Below are 18,309 nucleotides of genomic sequence, written 5' to 3' on the forward strand. Positions count from 1 at the left end.
CTCCATGATCAGGCTCTGTGTGGTGTCTGTAGGACTCCTGTCCCATGTTTGGTGGTGGCTCAGGTGGCCTCTTCCCTTCTCCAGGGAGAGGTTTATTTTGGGATAAACTCAGCTCTTTCCTATCCTGTTTTCTGCCTCCTCTCTCCCTCTCCCATTTCTTCTCCCTCTTTTATTTCTTCCCTTTTCTTCGGGAGGCAGTTTGGCTCTCCCATTTGAGCTCTTTCTTTTCTTTTCTTTTTTTTTTTTTTTTTTTTTCCTTTTTCTTTCTTTTTTTTTTTTTTCTCCCCTTCTGAGAAATGTTATTTCATTGTTGCTCTGAATTTGCCAGACACTGAGAGAAAGAGATGTGGAAGGGAGAGCCAGACAAAAGAGAGAAACATTCACACAGCTACAAAAAAAGGGAACAGAAGAGCCCTGGCTCTGTTTGAGCAGGTGGCAGAGGACACAGACAATAGGGGAGGAGTGCTGTAGATATGTCTCCATCATGATTATTTCCTTTCCTGCCAAAATTTGTATTCAGTCTGGAGCCCCTGTGATACAATGAGCCTCTGCTCCAAGGGTCACCTGGCTTTAGAAACAGCCCCATGAGCTTGTTTGCAAATTGAATCAACCCCCTTTGACAGAGCTTTTCACTCAGCAGAGTTGCTGGAGGAGATGCTGAATGTAGCACCTGCATTGCAGGCTTGGAGAAGGTCCAAAGCAGAGTGGGAGGATGTGTTGTTGCTGGTGGGTCCCTGAAGGGATGCCATCCTGCCAGCAGATCTTTCTCTTACTGATGCATGCTAGACTCAGCAATCATTCTTATAGAATCATAGAATCATAGAATTGGCTGGGTTGGAAGGGACCTCAGAGATCATCAAGTCCAACCCTTGATCCACTCCCACTGCAGTTCCCAGCCCATGGCACTCAGTGCCACATCCAGGCTCTTTTGAAATATCTCCAGGGACAGAGAATCCACTACTTCCCTGGGCAGCCCATTCCAATGCCTGATCACCCTGTCCAGAAAGAAATTCTTTCTAATCTCCAACCTAAACCTCCCCTGGCACAACTTGAGACCCTGCCCTCTTGTCTTGCTGAGAGTTGCCTGGGAAAAGAGCCCAACCCCCCCTGGCTCCAACCTCCTTTCAGGGAGTTGGAGAGAGTGATGAGGTCTCCCCTGAGCCTCCTCTTCTCCAGCCTCAACACCCCCAGCTCCCTCAGCCTCTCCTCAGAGGATCTGTGCTCCAGTCCCTTCACCAGCCCAGTTGCCTCCTTTGGACCTGCTCCAGCACCTCAATCTCCTTCCTGAGCTGAGGGGCCCAGAACTGGACACAGGACTCAAGTTGTGGCCTCACCAGAGCTGAGCACAGGGGCAGAATCACTTCCCTGGACCTGCTGGCCACGCTGTTCCTGATCCAGGCCAGGATGCCATTGGCCTTCTTGGCCATCTGGGCACACTGCTGGCTCATGTTCAGCTTCCTGGCAATCCAGAATCTTGGCTTGTTTTGCCCCATAAACCTGAAGATCTACCTCTTCCCATCAAACACCAGGCACCCCTGAGCTCAAATACATGCCTTGCAGAATAACTTCTGCAAAATGCAGGAGTTTTTCTGCTTTCACACAGGATAGGATCAGGAATAAGCCTTAACTCCTGCATTTAACTGCCTGCTCCCTCAGGATTGATACCAGGGTAGCTGAGACCAGAACCATCAAACCTTTTTCTAAGTGGCTCCAGCTTCAGTTAAGAGATGTTTTAAGGACACCCAAGTGGGACCAACCCTATCTGACTCTCTGTCACTAATGTTATATCCAGCTCTGATGGTACCTAGGTGCTTAGTCCAGTCAATAGCCAGCTCCATCTCTCCCCCTTTCTTTCCTGGAGATATTTCATTTGATAACAGCAATAAGTCACTGCAGGCAGCACGCTTTGGGACAATTATTGTTCTTGTCAAGTGGTTTGAGACTTTCAGCTCTGGGCTTTGTCCTCTATCACACCACCCAAGGCAAGCAATTATCACTCCAAGAGACCCTGCTTGCCATTCCTTATTGCACTTATGATAGCTCAGCCTGGGCACAGAGCGATGGGAGGAAATGAAAAGAAAGAGAGCCAAGGAGGCATATAAATAAGTAAGTAAAAACATCAGCAGCTATGGCTGAAATTGCTCCATCTATTAGGGCAGAGAGCCATCTCCCCAGTGGGAAAGCACTGGGATCCCCAGCACTTGTAATCAGCCCAATATTAGCAGCCTTGTGCACAAAGAATAGGGGAGTGGGTGAGGGATGACCCCCCCCTGGTCATGCCTTGATCATTGCCATGATTTGTTCCAATGTCCAATCCCACATTCCTGCTTGGTGGGATCCTGCATGCCCAGGCAGCACACGCTGGTTTCCAGCAGTGAAAATCCCTGCTGATATTTTGCCTCATGTTCTTCCCAGGTCTGTGGGTTGGGAAGGTATAAGGAGTTACAGCTGAAAGTGCTGTGGAACTTTGGGACAGGAAAAACAAATCCCTTGCATTTGTCAAATCATTGCCCAAAAGATCTCCGAGGCATTTGGCTCCTGTGTGGTTCACACAGTGGAGGTAGTGATCAAACAAAAAAAAACCCAAAACAACCCAAAACCCCCAGAACAGCCAAGAAGCCCAAAAAGTGAGAATCCATTCCCAGAGACCACAGAATCACAGAATGGTTTGGGTTGGAAGGGACCTTGAAGATCATCAAGATCCAACTACGTGGACAGACACCTCCCACCAGCCCAGGTTGCACAAGGCTTCACCCAACCTGGCCTTAAACACTTCCAGGGATCATCAACACCCTCCCTAGGCAACCCATTCCAGTGTCTTCCTACCCTCACTGTGAAGAATTTTTTTCCTAATATCTAGCCCAAATCTCCCTTCTTCCAATTTAAAAGGAGAACAAGCCCAGGGTTGGGAGATATACACACAACTTAATTATTGTGATGCATTATTATTATTTTTATTTAGAGAAACCTCAGTCATGGTGTGGGTTCTGTTGTTCTGGGTGATATCCAGATCTAAAAATTCAGTCCCAGCTGTGGGAAGCAGAGGCTGAGGGGATGAGGTGACTGTGAGTGAGTTCCTGGCTGTAAAACTGATGCAAGGAGGGATGAAGTCATTTGTGCAGCATCACAGAAGGAGTTAGTGGCAGAGTCAGACACAAAAATCAATGCCTAGGTCCAAATTCCAATCACAAGAGCTGGTTTTTATCCTGTCAGGAAAAACAGAGTAGCACTAAAATACTGCTAAAATGCTGCTTGTCTGCAGATGTTCCCCTGTTATTGGACATGCTTGGGGTACAAGGGCAGAGCATCATGTAACTGTTTTTTGGTTTATTACCTGCCTTGGCCCAGGGCAGTGGTGGAGTCACCACCCCTAGAGGTATTCAAGAGCTGTACAGACACAATCCTTAGGGATATGGCTTAGTTAAGGTCTTGTCAGTGTGAGGCTATGATTGTACTCAATGATCTTGAAGATCTTTTCCAACCAAGGTAATTCTGTGATACAGCATCCCAGAAGGATGCAGCAAGAGGTCAAGCATGGCTATGGATTTGCTCAGTGGCTCAGTGGGCTGTGAAGAGGAGATTTTTTAACTCTTTTTTAACTTTTAAGGGTACCCACAGAAAAAGATGCCCAGAGGAGCCCAGGATTTGTAAGATTTCTTAAATGCAAAGTATTCCACATAGGCAGCTAATGTTTGCTTTGCTGTTGCAGAAGTGAGGGTTGGGATTTTGCAGCCATCCTCTTGGCCTGAGGATGCTCAGCTTCCAGGAGACAAACAGGCAATGTGTTCACAGTAGCTTGGGGACAATATGTTCAACCAGGTGGCAAAAACTGGCCAAGTGAAGTGGTGGGCTCAGCTCTTGTGGCAGGAATATCTGATACTAGGAAAGAGTTTCAGACACAAAGAGCTGGTACCTGGGAGTTCATAGCACACTGTACTCTTCCCATTAATTAAAACAGCTTTTTGGCACTACCTGATGAGAGCCAGTCTGCCTTTCTGGTTCTGTCAGAACCTCTCTTTCTCAGTTTGGGCCTCTAAATTACCTCTAATTTTCTGCTTGGTTTTGATTTGCATGATTTGCAGGTTTTGCAGGCTGAGGGCTCAGATTTACATCTTCACAGTTTTGCCTGTGTTGGAGAAAGTTGTACCAGACCATGTATACATCCAAGCTCTAATGATATGAGTGCTCTTAGTAGGAGTATCCTAGAAGCTCTACTCTTAGTCCTGGAGATCAATACACCAGCCTTTTTTTTTTTTTTTCCTTCTTTGAAACATATTCCCATCTTATTGTTACAGCCAAGCGAATCCGTTTCAAAGACTCCCATGGAGTTCAGTGGGCTTTGAATAGGGGTCATGATGAGTTAGCAGCTCCTGTGGTCTGAAGGGGATGAAGCATTTGCTCACTGGTGCTTTGCAAATCACTCCCTTTCACTGCAGTGCAGCCCAGGAGCTGGCTGAGAGGGACCCAGGCACACCGAGCATCCTCTTCCCAGCCCCCAGCTGCCTTCAGCCTTGGAGCTCTTCCATGGGGATCCTCTTGTGGCATCTATTCCCAGTTCTGGATCAAATCTGCTGAGTTCACAGCCTAATATGTGTTTTTGCCCCTGGTGCTACAGATGGATAAGATCTAAAATCCCAGCTGGGTTCCTGCTCCTGGGGCTGGAATTCTCAGTGGGCTGAAAGGCTCTGGGGGCTTCCAGCTGCCTGTCCCTTGACAGCCCTGTCTGGGCTCTGCTCACAGCTGAATCCCAACACACACACGAGGCCCTGCTGAGGCAGAAAGCTGCATTTTCTCAGGCACCTACAAACTTCTGGCTGAAGGGTGGCTGGGTGGCTTTATACTTGTGCTCTGTCCCCTTCCCAATCAACATCTGCAAAGTGATGTGCAAAGCAAGAGCTCCCAGTGGCAGAGGATTAATTATCCTCTACTTTTCAAGACTTCTCCTTCCCACTCCTGCCTCCCCATCCTTGTTCCTAGCTCCAAAAAGCTCTGAAAAGCCAGTGGTGTGAGTCCAAGAGGCTCAGCATCATCTTGCATCTTGCTGGCAGGGACACTGAGCAGTGTCATAAAAATGCTAATAGTCAATGAGTCTGGTGGGTACAGCCCTATTGCAAAGGTCTCTGCAAGCCTACTGCTGCTCTTTAATTCCATGGTAACCACAAAGATTATACCCATAAAAGCCCTGCAACTAGATCCAATCTCAGGGTCCTTGCAGATTAGTGGCAAACTGTGTTTTGTTTGTCCAAAAAGAAACTGGCTGTGCAACTAGGAGTCACTCTGCTGCAATGGACAGAAATCACCTTCTAGGATTTACCCTGCAATTATTCAGCAGTTAATGGATACAGAAAAACCTAACTCCAAAGGCTCAGAGCTTTGGCATCTCTGTCATGTTCCAAAACCACATCGAGACTTGAGCTGATAGGGAATTCTTTAGTGGTCTCTAAGACATACCCAACCAAACCAGACAGCTTATTGTACTGTGAAAAACACCTATGTTTCTTCCCTTCCCTTCCCTTCCCTTCTCTTCCCTTCCCTTCCCTTCCCTTCCCCTCCACTCCCTTCCCTTCCTTCCCCTTCCCTTCCTTTCCCTTCCCTTCCTTTCCCTTCCTTTCCCTTCCCTTCCCTTCCCTTCCCTTCCCTTCCCTTCCCTTCCCTTCCCTCCCTTTCTTTTACCTTCCCTTCCCTTCCCTTCCCTTCCCTTCCCTTCCCTTCCCTTCCCTTCCCTTCCCTTCCCTTCCCTTCCCTTCCCTTCCCTTCCCTTCCCTTCCCTTCCCTTCCCTTCCCTTCCCTTCCCTTCCCTTCCCTCCCTCCCTCCCCTCCCCTCCCTCCCTCCCCTCCCCTCCCTCCCCTCCCCTCCCCTCCCCTCCCCTCCCTCCCCTCCCCCCCTCCCCTCCCCTCCCCTCCCCCTCCCCTCCCCTCCCCCCCCTCCCCCTCCCTCCCTCCCTCCCCTCCCCTCCCCTCCCCTCCCCTCCCCTCCCTCCCCTCCCCTCCCCTCCCCTCCCTCCCTCCCCTCCCCTTCCCTTCCTTCCCTTCCCTTCCCTTCCCTTCCCTTCCCTTCCCTTCCCTTCCCTTCCTTCCCTTCCCTTCCCTTCCCTTCCCTTCCCTTCCCTTCCCTTCCCTTCCCTTCCCTTCCTTCCCTTCCCTTCCCTTCCCTTCCCTTCCCTTCCCTTCCCTTCCCTTCCTTCCCTTCCCTTCCCTCTTTTCTTTTTTTTTATCTTTTTTTCCTTTCCTTTCCTTTCCTTTCCTTTCCTTTCCTTTCCTTTCCTTTCCTTTCCTTCCTTTCCTTTCCTTTCCTTTCCTTTCCTTTCCTTTCCTTTCCTTTCCTTTCCTTTCCTTTCCTTTCCTTTCCTTTCCTTTCCTTTCCTTCCCTCTCCTTTCCTCTTCCTCTCCTCTCCTCTCCTCTCCTCTCCTCTCCTCTCCTCTCCTCTCCTCTCCTCTCCTCTCCTCTCCTCTCCTCTCCTCTCCTCTCCTCTTCTCTCCTCTTCCCCCTTCCCCCTTCCTCCTTCCCCCACCCCCCTTCCCCTCTCTCTTTCCCTGCAGGAGTAAATCCTTTTCTGTGCTGTGATCAGTAACAGTGCAGCAGACATGAAATCTCTCCCCCTTCCTTTCCCTGTTCCCATTCCACCTTCCAAGCATCCATCTCCTCTCCAAAGATGCTCTTTGCCTTCTCCTGTGTTGGATAAAAGCTTTTGCTGGAGGTGGGAAATGGGACCTGAGAGGCAACTGGATGAACCCTGTGTAAACTGGCTCGTGATAAACCAAAGTTTAGCTGAAAAAATACAAAACTACACCAAACATCATGTGTCAGAGAGCTCTCTGAGTTGAGAAGACCTCTAGAGATCAGCTTCCACTTCCTTCCTCAAGGCTGGATGCCTGACAAGTGTTTGTTTAAGTCTCTCCAACCCTTTCAGAAGATCTGTGGCTTTCTTAACACATATTTGATGGACCCCTAATACCCCCTACTCCAAGCTGAAGCCTTTTTTGTTCTGAGAATGGGAAAAAAATTGCCTCCTGGGGCTTACATATGTAACCAACTTTATCTGCTACATCCCCCCATGAGATTTGCTTGGGGTTTTGGCAGATGTGTGGCAGTTACTGATTCACCATCTCTGATCTTCTGTGGTCCCCAGACCCTTTCCTGTAGCACTGGGCAGTCCCTTCTATTTTTATTTTTTGCATCAATCCCTCCTACTGAAGAAGACTCAGTGTTTGCTGGTATTGAATTGCACTTTGTTGATTCTGGCCCACTCCTACTATTTCTCAAGTTTGTTTTCAATTCTTAACACTGTTTTTGGATATTCTTGAACCCTCTCCCAGAGCAGTGTAATTCACAAAATCTATAGCCTATCAGCCAAGTCAGTAGTGAAAACACTGAACAAGGCCAGACCCAGGACAATATTCCATTTGAAACATCCTCCCAGCCTGATCCTGACTTATTTATCTTCTTCTTTCAGATCATATTTCCCTAGTTTGTTTATGGGAATCTCCTGTAGGACAGTAGCAAATCCTCGACTGAAATCAAGATAAATCACATCTGCTGTCTCCCCTCTATCCACAAAGGCATTAAGCCTGTCAAAAACAGAAATTAGACTGGGTTGACACAATTTGTTCTTGACAAATGTATGCTGGCTGATTTTTATCACCTTATCATCTCGCAGGTGCTTATAAATTGATTGTTTAATAATTTGATGTACTTTCTGGGAAACCAAGTTAAGCTGACAGGCCTATAATTACACAGGACCTCCATTTCCCCCCTTTTTAAGATATTTCCATGACATGCTCCTTCCCTGCTTTCTGAGATTTCACTCAGCTTCCAAGAGTTCTTCAAAATATCAGTAGTGGGGATAACTTTACATAAACACTCAGCATCTATGGAGTACACACCATGGACTGGTCTTGGATGGTAGACCCACAGTGCATGTTGTACACCTTGGAGGTGCACCCAGCAGTTGGGAAAATGTTCTCCAGAGCTGTGCTCAACATCTAGAAGGTAGATTTCCAAGATAAACCCCATCACATGAAAAGATGCTTAAATCATGGCCTATTCACCTAATGGCCAAGTAGACAATTAAAAGGGGCACATTTTGTCCCATTGAGAATCCCAACATTGAGATTATACCATGGGTTTTCTGGTAGGTAATGGTGAGTAGGGATGTGACATCTCTGCTTGGCTTGATCACAACTTTTGGCATCACTTCTTGGCTCAACCCATCCCCTCCCTGTTTCTGGCCACCACCTAAGTCTGGTTTTGTGTTTTGTTTTGTGTTTTTTTCCCCACTTCTAGTATTCATACGAAGGGATGGAGATTAACAGCCTGCCAGTGGAGCTGACAGTCGTGTGGAACGGGAATTTCAACATTGACAACCCAGCCCAGAACAAAGGTAAAGAGTTATTTTAACTTGTCCTTGGAAGTGGTAACCTTAGCAACAGGCCACATCTCTCCCTCCACTTAACAAAGCTGCCACCATCTCCCTGTGCTGTCTGGTGAATACTTCTTCTCTGCACTCTGCAAATTACCAATTTTTTTTTTTTTTGGTGTGTGTGTGTCCTTTCTATTCCCCCAACCCCACTTCTCTCTTTGCACCTGAGAAATCAGACTCTCCCTCCCACTTGTGTTTCTCTCTTCTTTCATCATCTTTGCCTCCAGCTTCTCCCCACATTTTTTATTTTTGTGGCTTGTTTTTTTGCACTCTCCTTCTCCAGCTGTTCTCCCCCTCTTTATTTCTCCTGATGCTCTTCAAGTTCACATGGCAGGAGATCAGGCACTCAGCTCAGAGGAGATGTAGTCATGAAGAGGGGAAGGGAGAGGGGGAGGAGAAAGGCTGCAGCTCACCATGGGAAAAGCCTGAACAGAATAAAATGATAATGGCAAAGGATGGAAAAACATCTCTTGCCCAGAGCCTTCCTCTGTTTAACTGCCACCAGGATTAATGTGCCCCTCATAGAGGAATATTGCACGTTCAACCATGACCTTGGGGCAGGCATTTTTGCTGGGGATGGATGGTCCATGGACATCTTCTGTCTTCTTGTCCATCAACCTCAGCCACCCTAAAGGCTTTTCCTGAGGCAGCCTCTCAGCTGCTCTTCATTTACACCTCAGACTCGTTGAGTCTCTTCTTCTCACATCATAGAATCACAGCATCACCTTGGTTGGAAGTGATTTTTAAGATCATCAAGTCCAACCATTAAATCACCACCTCTCAAAAGGTTTACCCTGTCTTGCTTTACCTTCTTGGACACCTTCCACTCCATCTCTCCCCATCAGGTATTCCCATGCTCCTCTCACACCATTTCACCCTCAGGCTGAGGGGTTGTGGATGAGGATTCCACCAACACCACACTGAAGCTGGAGAGCAATAAAGAAGGAAACTCTTTTCACCATTCAGACTCCCTCTTCTCCTTCTCCCTCTGTAGCCAGCTCCATGATGTCTTTCTCTGATGGGTGTCTGCCCTCTCTCCTGCTCTCCAAGCTATGCCAAGGCTTTACCAGAATGATGCTAATTTTCAGGGGTCCAAATGGTACCAGGGACCATGGTAGCCTTGACCACTGTGGGTTGGAGTTCTAGGTTTGGACTCTTGTCCTCCTGAGTTTTCTGCTACCATTAGAGCCTGAGTGTTCCTTATGCAACATGGTCACAACAACCCTTTTTTGGGGGACCCTTTTGAGCTGTCCTGTGTGAGGTAGGAGTAAGATCAATCTTTTCATCAAGATTAAAATCAAGACTGTGCCTTCAGTAATGAAATGAAATCAAGATTGTGCCTTTAGTAATGGAAACCAGAGCAGGGGGTGAACTCAAGAAACATCAACAGTGCTTGGTCTTTAGCTCAATCCCTTACAAGTTCTTGGGTTATTCAACCCCAAAAGGTTGTAAGTAATTACTGAGAACAATTTGGGAAGTGGCTCTGGCCTGTAGCTATCCCAAATGAGTAGTTTGGATGGTATCATCATGTCTGGGCCAGGAGGAGAGCTTAGGTACCTTGCTATGGATATACCACATGGAGGCATTCAACATGACACAAAGAGCATTATTTAGTGGAATAAATGTAGTGGTTCCAAGCAAACACAAAGCCCTGGCAGGGTTTTGCAGAGTGCTGTGAAAAAAAAGACCTTCTCAGGAAATCTGAGAGGTCAAGATAGAGGCAGGATTAGAGCCAGTGCCTTTCTAAGTGCAGTTGTGCTGGGGAATGTCACCTCCAAGCCACCAAGGTGCCACTGTTATAGTCAGCACCAGATGGGCTGGGCTGGTAGGCTGAAAACCTAAACTAAACCAAAATGCCTAAACTGAAACTAAACTAAAATAAACTGAAAATGCCTTTGGTGATCCTCACTGACAGCACTGCAAGCACAGCAAGTCAGGAAGTTTGAGGAAAACAAATAAAAAATAAGGAAAGGGCTGCATCCCAGGAGTTTGGCAGCTTGTTCTGATTGACAACTGTTTTGCAAGATGTTCTTGCACCCAACCTGGAGAAATTAAAAGTTCCTGAGTGTTTCCTTGCATTGGTCAATACTTGCTGCCTTCTGAGGTGCAGGTATGAAGAGACAGCCAGAACTTTCCAACACGTATATCCAAAGCCTTTGAGCTTTGGGATTCTGTACAGAACTGTCCCCAGACAGGACCTGAGTCACCAAGTGATGCAACAAAACAGAAGCACAAAGGGAGAATCCCCCATCATATAAAGAAGTCCAACAGTGTGACCACAAATACAGGAAAAAAAGAGGTAAATCTGAAAAGTTCAGCTCTCCTGTCTTCATCTTCAAGGAGGAGACTTCTGCTATCATCCCATTATGTCACTCAGATCATCTGTAAAAGAAGAATAAATAGCATGACCTTATTTTCATAGAATCACAGAATCATAGAATCCTTGGGGTTGGAAGGGACCTTGAAAGATCATCTAGTCCAACCCCCCCTGCCAGAGCAGGGCCACCTAGAGCACTTCGCATAGGAACGTGTCCAGGCGGGTTTTGAATGTCTCCAGTGAAGGAGACTCCACGACCCCCCTGGGCAGCCTGTTCCAGGGCTCTGTCACCCTTACAGGAAAAAAATTTTTTCGAATATTCAACTTGAACCTCCTATGCTCCAATTTACACCCATTACCCCTTGTCCTATCACTGGTCACCACTGAGAAGAGCCTAACTCCATCTCCCTGACACTCACCCCTTACATATTTGAAAACATTGATGAGGTCACCCCTCAGTGTAGCGGGAGGAGCCATTCTTGTTCCTGAAGCTCGACGAGCTGCTGGTCTCTTCCAGGACTCCAGCCACCACACAGCGCTTCCAGGGTAGAAGTGTGGCAGGAAGAGCCTTTCTTGCTCTAGAGGCTCGATGAGCTGCTGGCCTCTCCATGCCTCACACCAGAGTGAGCTAAGGTCTGCTCTGGGGGTGTGTGTCCCACCTTTATTGGCCCCCTGGTCTTGCTCATGCCCAATAGGGGCCTGTCCTAACCAGGCACAGGTGGACTCACACCCACTCACTGGCAATTCAAGACACCTGGTTCATCTTGTCTCTACACCTCAGTCTCCTTTTCTCCAAACTAAAGAGACCCAGCTCCCTCAGCCTTTCCTCATAAGGGAGATGTTCCACTCCCTTAATCATCTTAGTAGCTCTGCGCTGGACTCTTTCAAGCACTTCCCTGTCCTTGAACTGAGGGGCCCAGAACTGGACACAATACTCCAGGTGCGGCCTCACCAATGCAGAATAGAGGGGGAGGAGAACCTCTCTTGACCTACTAACCACACCCTTTCTAATGCACCCCAGGATGCCATTGGCCTTCTTGGCCACAAGGGCACATTGCTGGCTCATGGTCATCCTCTTGTCTACCAGGACCCCCAGGTCTCTTTCACCTACACTGCTCTCCAGCAGGTCAGCCCCCAACCTATACTAGGCCATCGGGTTGTTCTTCCCCAAATGCAAAACTCTACACTTCCCCTTGTTGAATTTCATCATGTTTCTCTCTGCCCAACTCTCCAGCCTGTGAGGACTGCAAATTGCAGGAGGACTGCAAAATTTTTAGGCTTTTATTTGGAAAAAAGAAAAAAAGCTCTGAGTGCTTCTAATCACTCAGCAGCCCAAGACAGAGCTAAGCATTAATCACTGCTGTCTGTATTAGAGGAAGATCAACTTAGTACTTCAAAGTGTAAAGCAAACTGAATTTCTGGAGGAGAAGAAAGAAGAAAGGCTGATTGTGAACTCCTGGATTCAGCCTCACATTGAACCATTGTGGATTTACAACCATCTGTTAGGATTTCTGTTAAGAAGGAAACCTGGATGGCATCACTTTTGCACTTGGATCTGGGTAATTTCCCACCAAACAAATCCCCAAGTTTAAGCTGTGGGTAGAACAGGTGAAAAATCATTTTAGGAATAGCTGAGGATGGGACTGGTTGTAAGTGGCTCAAATTCAAATAGAAAAAAAAAAGAAAGAGGAACTGAGGCCAAGTCATTACCCAAGAATCTTTCCCTCTGAGCCCCTGCTTGTAGTCCTTCACCCTTCTGAGGGCATCATCCTTTCTTCTGCTCCAAAAATAGCTCCAAGGGGAATGATCTCTGACAAGTCCTGTTTACCTCAAGAAAGATGCAAACATTTTTCCCCCATTATTTACTCCCCTGGAGAAGTCTCATCCTACCCCTGGGATGAGCAGTCCAGAACAGCTCCACACTCCTCCTCCTGCCCTCTGACATCCCACCCTGATTTCCCTCTTCCATGATTTCTGCATTTCTCAGCTCCTCTCTGTTTTCCTGTCCCTGCAGTTCACCTCTACAAGTGTGGGGCCATGAGAGACAGCTGTGGACTCTGCCTGAAAGCTGACCCGGACTTTGAATGTGGCTGGTGTGAGGGACAGAACCAGTGCACATTGAAACAACACTGCCCAGCCCAGGACAGTCAGTGGTTGGAGTTGTCCAGCACCAAGGGCAAGTGCACCAACCCCAAGATCACTGATGTAAGTTATGGACCTGCATGAAATTGGGGTATTCCCTCTTGGAGCTTTTTTTTTTTGGTTTATTTTCCTGATTTATCTTTGTGTTGGTCAAGTCAGAGCTGAGCTCTGTTGGGTCAGGCAGCTTTGGGGATGGGAGACCATGGTGGCCTTCAGAGGTAGGCACAGAATTTTGGGTGTCTACAACAGAGGGGTGAGAAGGGAGTCAGAGTTCCCACCATAGTACAAACAGAGGAACCCTGGAGCATCTGTCCTGCCCATGCAGGGCTGGCAGATGTGACCTGGAGTCTTTGGGAGCAACTGAAGTTGAGAAAAGATGCTCTGGGACATCTCAAATGGATGGTGTGAGGGTAAGAAACTGAGCCCAACCTATCCTTGAAATGAGCCTGGTTGAGAAGATGATGTTGAGTGATCCCAGAATGTTTTGGGATTTGCTGAGAGAAGGTCAAGGAAGAGGTGAAGTTGTAGTTCATGATTCCCAATAACATGACATGGACAAAGCCAATGTCCAAAACCAAACAAGGCAACTCCAGTGACTCCAGCAAAGGTCTTCTCTTTGCCTGGCTGATACTTCATGGACAAATAAGTCATTATAGAGCAAACAAAACCCTTCACAGTTGTCAGCTTTCCCCCTTTGAAGGCTCCAGGAAAAGACAAGACCAAGCATGGACAAAATGCAGCTTGGAACTGTTCTATTAAGTGGTAAGGAGAGAATGAGTGCAAGGTTTGGAGGAAAGATCTGCAGCATGAAGGTGTCTTTTAGAAGGTTTCCTATTGGATGTGTTGATTTGGGCAAAGGAAGAGCCAAGGCAAAGGTACAAAAAGGAGATAAGAGAATAGAAAAATCACAGGGAGAGGGAACAGAGGAGAGAAATTAGGCCTCCAAAGCGATTTTGGATAGCTTTGCCATAGTGATGGGCACCAGTTTCAGGGTCATAGAGCAGGCAGAAGTGAGACTTGAAACTGAGGGCTCCATCCTTATCAGCTGCCTCCTGCTTTAAGCATTTCTCAGCCATCACACTTTAGTTCATGTGAGTAACTCCACCACCACAGTTCAGTTGTGATTTAATCTGAATAATTAGGTGGGTTCTTTTCCTAGAAAGAGTGAAAGGCTTTTTCAATTGTATTTGGTTAAGAACCAGAAAAAGTGGGGGTGTTATGGACAATCCCTAAAGCAGTGTCCATTAAGGAAAGTTCTGTAAAAGCCAAGGCTGAGTAGAAGCTGTTTTTCTCAGATGCCACAGAAAACAACCCATCTTGCTGTGTTTCTATCTATCTCCCTGTCATTCATTAGTCCCCAGAGTACTCACTCAGTTGGACTGCTGAAGTGCCAGGCTCATTCTGTTGTTTCCAAGGTGAAGTTCTCCACTGCACTTTGATTTATCTGGGACTTATTTTGAGTCCACTTGAACCACTTGAAGCTTGGAAAACAAACCTCAGCATCACCAATGAGCAGCTACATCTGAAAGTTCAGTTTTCAGGCCTTGAAAATTATTGGGAGCTGGGAGAAACCTCTTTTGAATCTTTTCAGGTTCTCAGAACTTGGGAAAATTTTTAAAATTTTATACAGATCCATCAAATTTGGTATTGGGAAGCTGATGGATGAGCAGCTAAAGAAGAAGTCCAAAATGCAAGGACCTGGCCATGCAAGAGTATGATGTTCTGAAGGTTCCTCCCCATTTCTCTGCCATGCTTTGATCCCAATTCTTCATCTCTGGTCTCTTTGTGAAATTCAAAACCCTCTCCACCCTATAATTCCAGAAGGGAATTATTCCTAATTCTGCTGCCATTTCCTCCAACAGCTCCCAAAGCTCAGACAGATCACTGCAATATTCTCTCATGAAATATTCCAGCTGTCTGGTGCAATCACAAGTAGCTCTTGGAAACTCTTTTTCTGAGCCATTAGCATGGAAGGAATCTCAAGTGACTCTGGATATAAATTGCAGCTAAATGCAGTCTGGAGAGGTTGGTTAAGAGCATGTTCTGGTGAGGAGCCAGAGCAGTATCTCTGCAGGAGGAGGAGAAACAAAAAAATATTCTCACACTTGCACAGGCACAAATTTGCAAAGAGCTTCCCCTAAACCCATACTTACTGGCTTGCTCCCACACTGATATTATCACTTGGTGAAATTAAAGGACTTACAGACTCAATGAGCCACAAAAACTCCTCCAGAAGTGGCAAGTTGCAGCATCAGGCAGATTATGTGATCAGGGATCGTTCAGCCTGGAGAAGACTCCAGAGGGACCTTAGAGCTGCCCCCCAATTCCTGAAAGAAACCTCCAGGAGGGCTGCAGAGGGACTTTTCAGAAGAATGTCCAGTGCTAGGAAAAGGGGTAATGGTTTGAAAGTGCAAGAGAAGAGGTTCAGAGTGTATTTTTTCAAATTTACAGTCTTCTTGGTTACATAAGTTAGGTTTAAACCAGTAAGGTCCAGGTCAGTTCTTTGGTCCCGAAGCCAGTGAGTATGCATAGTCCTCATCCATACCACCTGTGATCTTTCCTCCTTCTAAGGAAGTTTAGTTTCACCTTTCCTGCTTCTTGGATAAACTCCTTGGTCTTTGTCATCCCTTGAACCATGACCAGGCATTGCCTGGGGCAGTGTTTCCACTTTGTCAGCATCTGGAGGCAGTGAGAGGATAAAGGGAAATGGTTTTAAACAGAAGGAGAAGTTTAGACTGGAAGAAGTTCTTCAGGAGGAGGGTGCTGAGACTCTGGAACAGATTGCCCAGAGAAGTTGTGGTTGCCCCCTCCCTGGAGGTGTTCAAGGCCAGGTTGGATGAGGCTTGGAGCAACCTGGTGTCCCTGCCCATGGTGTCCCTTCCCAGAGATGTCCCTGCCCATCGCAGGCAGCTTGGAGAAGATGATTTCCAAGGTCCTTTCCAACCTAAACCAATCTATGATGATAAGAGCAGAGGGTGTGAATTACAATGCAGCATCACAGCTTGGGGTCTTCAAGACAAAGCTGAAGCTTCCTTGAAGCTTTTGTTTCCCTGCAGCTTTTGTTTCCCTGCCTGAATTGTCCTATCCAATCCTGAGAGGTCTCCTTCCACATTTTTGCACCTATGACAGAAGCAAGCTCCTTCTCCCTTGCTCTGAACACCTTGCTGGTAACACCTTCTTCCTAAAGACATCTTTGAGAGTGCCATGAGCTGGGCTTAAAAAAAAGCTCCCACACACTCCTGGGAGAATCCCAGGCTTTCCTGTTTTAAGGGAATAAGTGAGATTTGAAACTGGATTTTAAAAATTGATAAATGGCACAAGGAGAGACATTGTCCAGCTCTGGAATCCTCAATATAGGAAGGACATGGACCTGATGAAACTGTTCCAGAGGAAAGCCACTTAAATAATCAGGGGGCTGGAATAACTTTCTTACGAAGAGAGGCTGAGGGAGCTGGGGATGTTCAGCGTGGAAAAGGTTCCAGGGATTCCTAATAGTGACCTTCCAGTATTTGAAGGGGCTCCAGGAAGGCTGGAGTGGGACTGTGTGCAAGGGCCTGGAGTGATAGGATGAGGGGCAATGGGTTTAAATTAGAGAAAAGTGGATTTAGATTGAAGGTTAGGAACAGCTACCCTGAGGGTAGTGGAAAAATGGAATTGGTTGCCCAGGGAGGTGGTTGAGGCCTCATCCCTGGAGATATTCAAGGTGAGGCTTGAGGAGGCTCTGAGCATCCTGATCTGGCTGGGGGTTGGACTGGGTGACCTTTAGAGGTCCCTTCCAACCCAAATTATTCTATGTTCTAAGTTCAGAAGTACTGGGCTTGCTTCATACCAGAAAATTTCCTATTGGTGCTTTTTTGAGTCAGAGCAAGAATTCTTAAAAATTTCTTTCTGTAGCCAGAGCTGGAAGGAGGAGGATAATTTGCCCATTGAGTTTTTGGGTCTTCAGTTGTGAACCTTTTGTCTCAAGTTCTAGCAAGATTTCACTTCTCATTACTATACCTTCTTTGATTAAGGGTAATGACATTGGCTACATGAGAAAAAAAAACCCAAAACAACCCTCTTTTGACTTGCTATGAGATGTACTTGTCCATACTAGCAAGTTCTTTCAAGCATAGGTGAGCTCTAATTAATAGCTTGCTAGATATCTACAGCATTAGAACAAGTAAAACCCATTTGATGGTGTTAAATACCACAAAATGGAACCAAAATATTCCACGGGGAACTCAGTTCTCTTATAAAGCATGTCCAGTACAGAAGGCAATCAAAGAAAATCTGGGGATTTTAATTTAACTTCCTTTTTTTCATTTTGAGCTCACTTTAGGTTGCATTTGGTAGGGTGATATATTCCAGCCTTCCATCATCATTCAGATAAAGTGTTTTATCAGGAGAGGATTACCTGACATCAGCAAAAGAAGTATTTTCAAACAGAAAACTGTGTTTGAATAGATATTTATTACTGATTGAGAATAAAAATATTTTGGAATTACCATTTTTGGGAAAATAGCTCAGGTTTTCAATGTTGAAAAGTGAGACAATCAGCAGTAGTTTCTCCTAGAATAGAAATTTCATTTTCATTCTCATTTCTTATGATACTTGTCCTCATTTCCTGCCAGATAACCACAAATGCCTCTCCATTCATTTCTCCTTTTCCTCCATCTTCTCCTTATCTATCAATCTCACCACCACAGACCATCCAAAGGTCAAATCTCCAGCCAACCCCAATAATCATTTCACCTGTCAGATTGATGTTGTGCTATTTTATTTTTAGAACTTGAGTATCTTGTTGGTTTTTGGAGTAGGAATAAATCTGCCACAGTTCTGATTTTCTTGGCTAAAGTGATATTTGCCATGGGGTTTGGACCTGATACAAGGCCACTGCAGGGATCTTGTGCTGTAGAGACTGTGTCTGCTCTACACAACTCTACAGATCCAAGAACTTGTCCATGATGATAGAAACATAGAATGGTCTGACTTGGAAAGGACCTCAAAGATCATCCAGTTCCAGCTCCCCTGCCTTGTGCAGGGACACCTCCCACTAGGTCAGGTTGCTCCAAGACCCATCTAATTTGGCCTTCAACACTTTCAGTGCATATACTATGAATTTATCAACTTCTGTTGGTTCTTTTTATGGTCAGGGCAAAGACAGACTCATTCAGGAGACGTTCCATGACATCTAAAATTAAACATCCTAAAATACAACATCCCCTAATGAGATCTCCCTCCTTTTATGAAAGATGGACCTTCTGAAAATTGCCCTGTGGATAGAAATCAGTCTAACCTTGGTGCCAGACTCAGCTACTCAATGCCAGTGCTTCAACTTTCCCTGCCAGTCCAACTGCTATGCAAGGATTTAGCTGCCAGCCCTATATTCCTGGTTGGCAGAGCCATTGGCTGGAGGGTACAGAACTCAGACAGGGAATTCCCCTTTCC

At 46.4% G+C, this 18,309-nt stretch overlaps 1 protein-coding gene across 1 annotated transcript in view; it reads left to right on the forward strand.

The window, feature by feature from the left end:
- The window catches only part of PLXNA4 (plexin A4), a 479,396-nt gene that overhangs the window by 387,963 nt on the left and 73,124 nt on the right, over window positions 1-18,309 (forward strand). Inside the window, 2 exon segments of the mRNA XM_030459775.1 lie at window positions 8,285-8,381; window positions 12,752-12,942. Coding sequence (XP_030315635.1) covers window positions 8,285-8,381; window positions 12,752-12,942 — 288 coding nt within the window.

Source organism: Calypte anna, chromosome 1 (genome assembly GCF_003957555.1).
Source record: "Calypte anna isolate BGI_N300 chromosome 1, bCalAnn1_v1.p, whole genome shotgun sequence".
In the NCBI taxonomy this organism is placed as follows: Eukaryota; Metazoa; Chordata; class Aves; order Apodiformes; family Trochilidae; genus Calypte; species Calypte anna.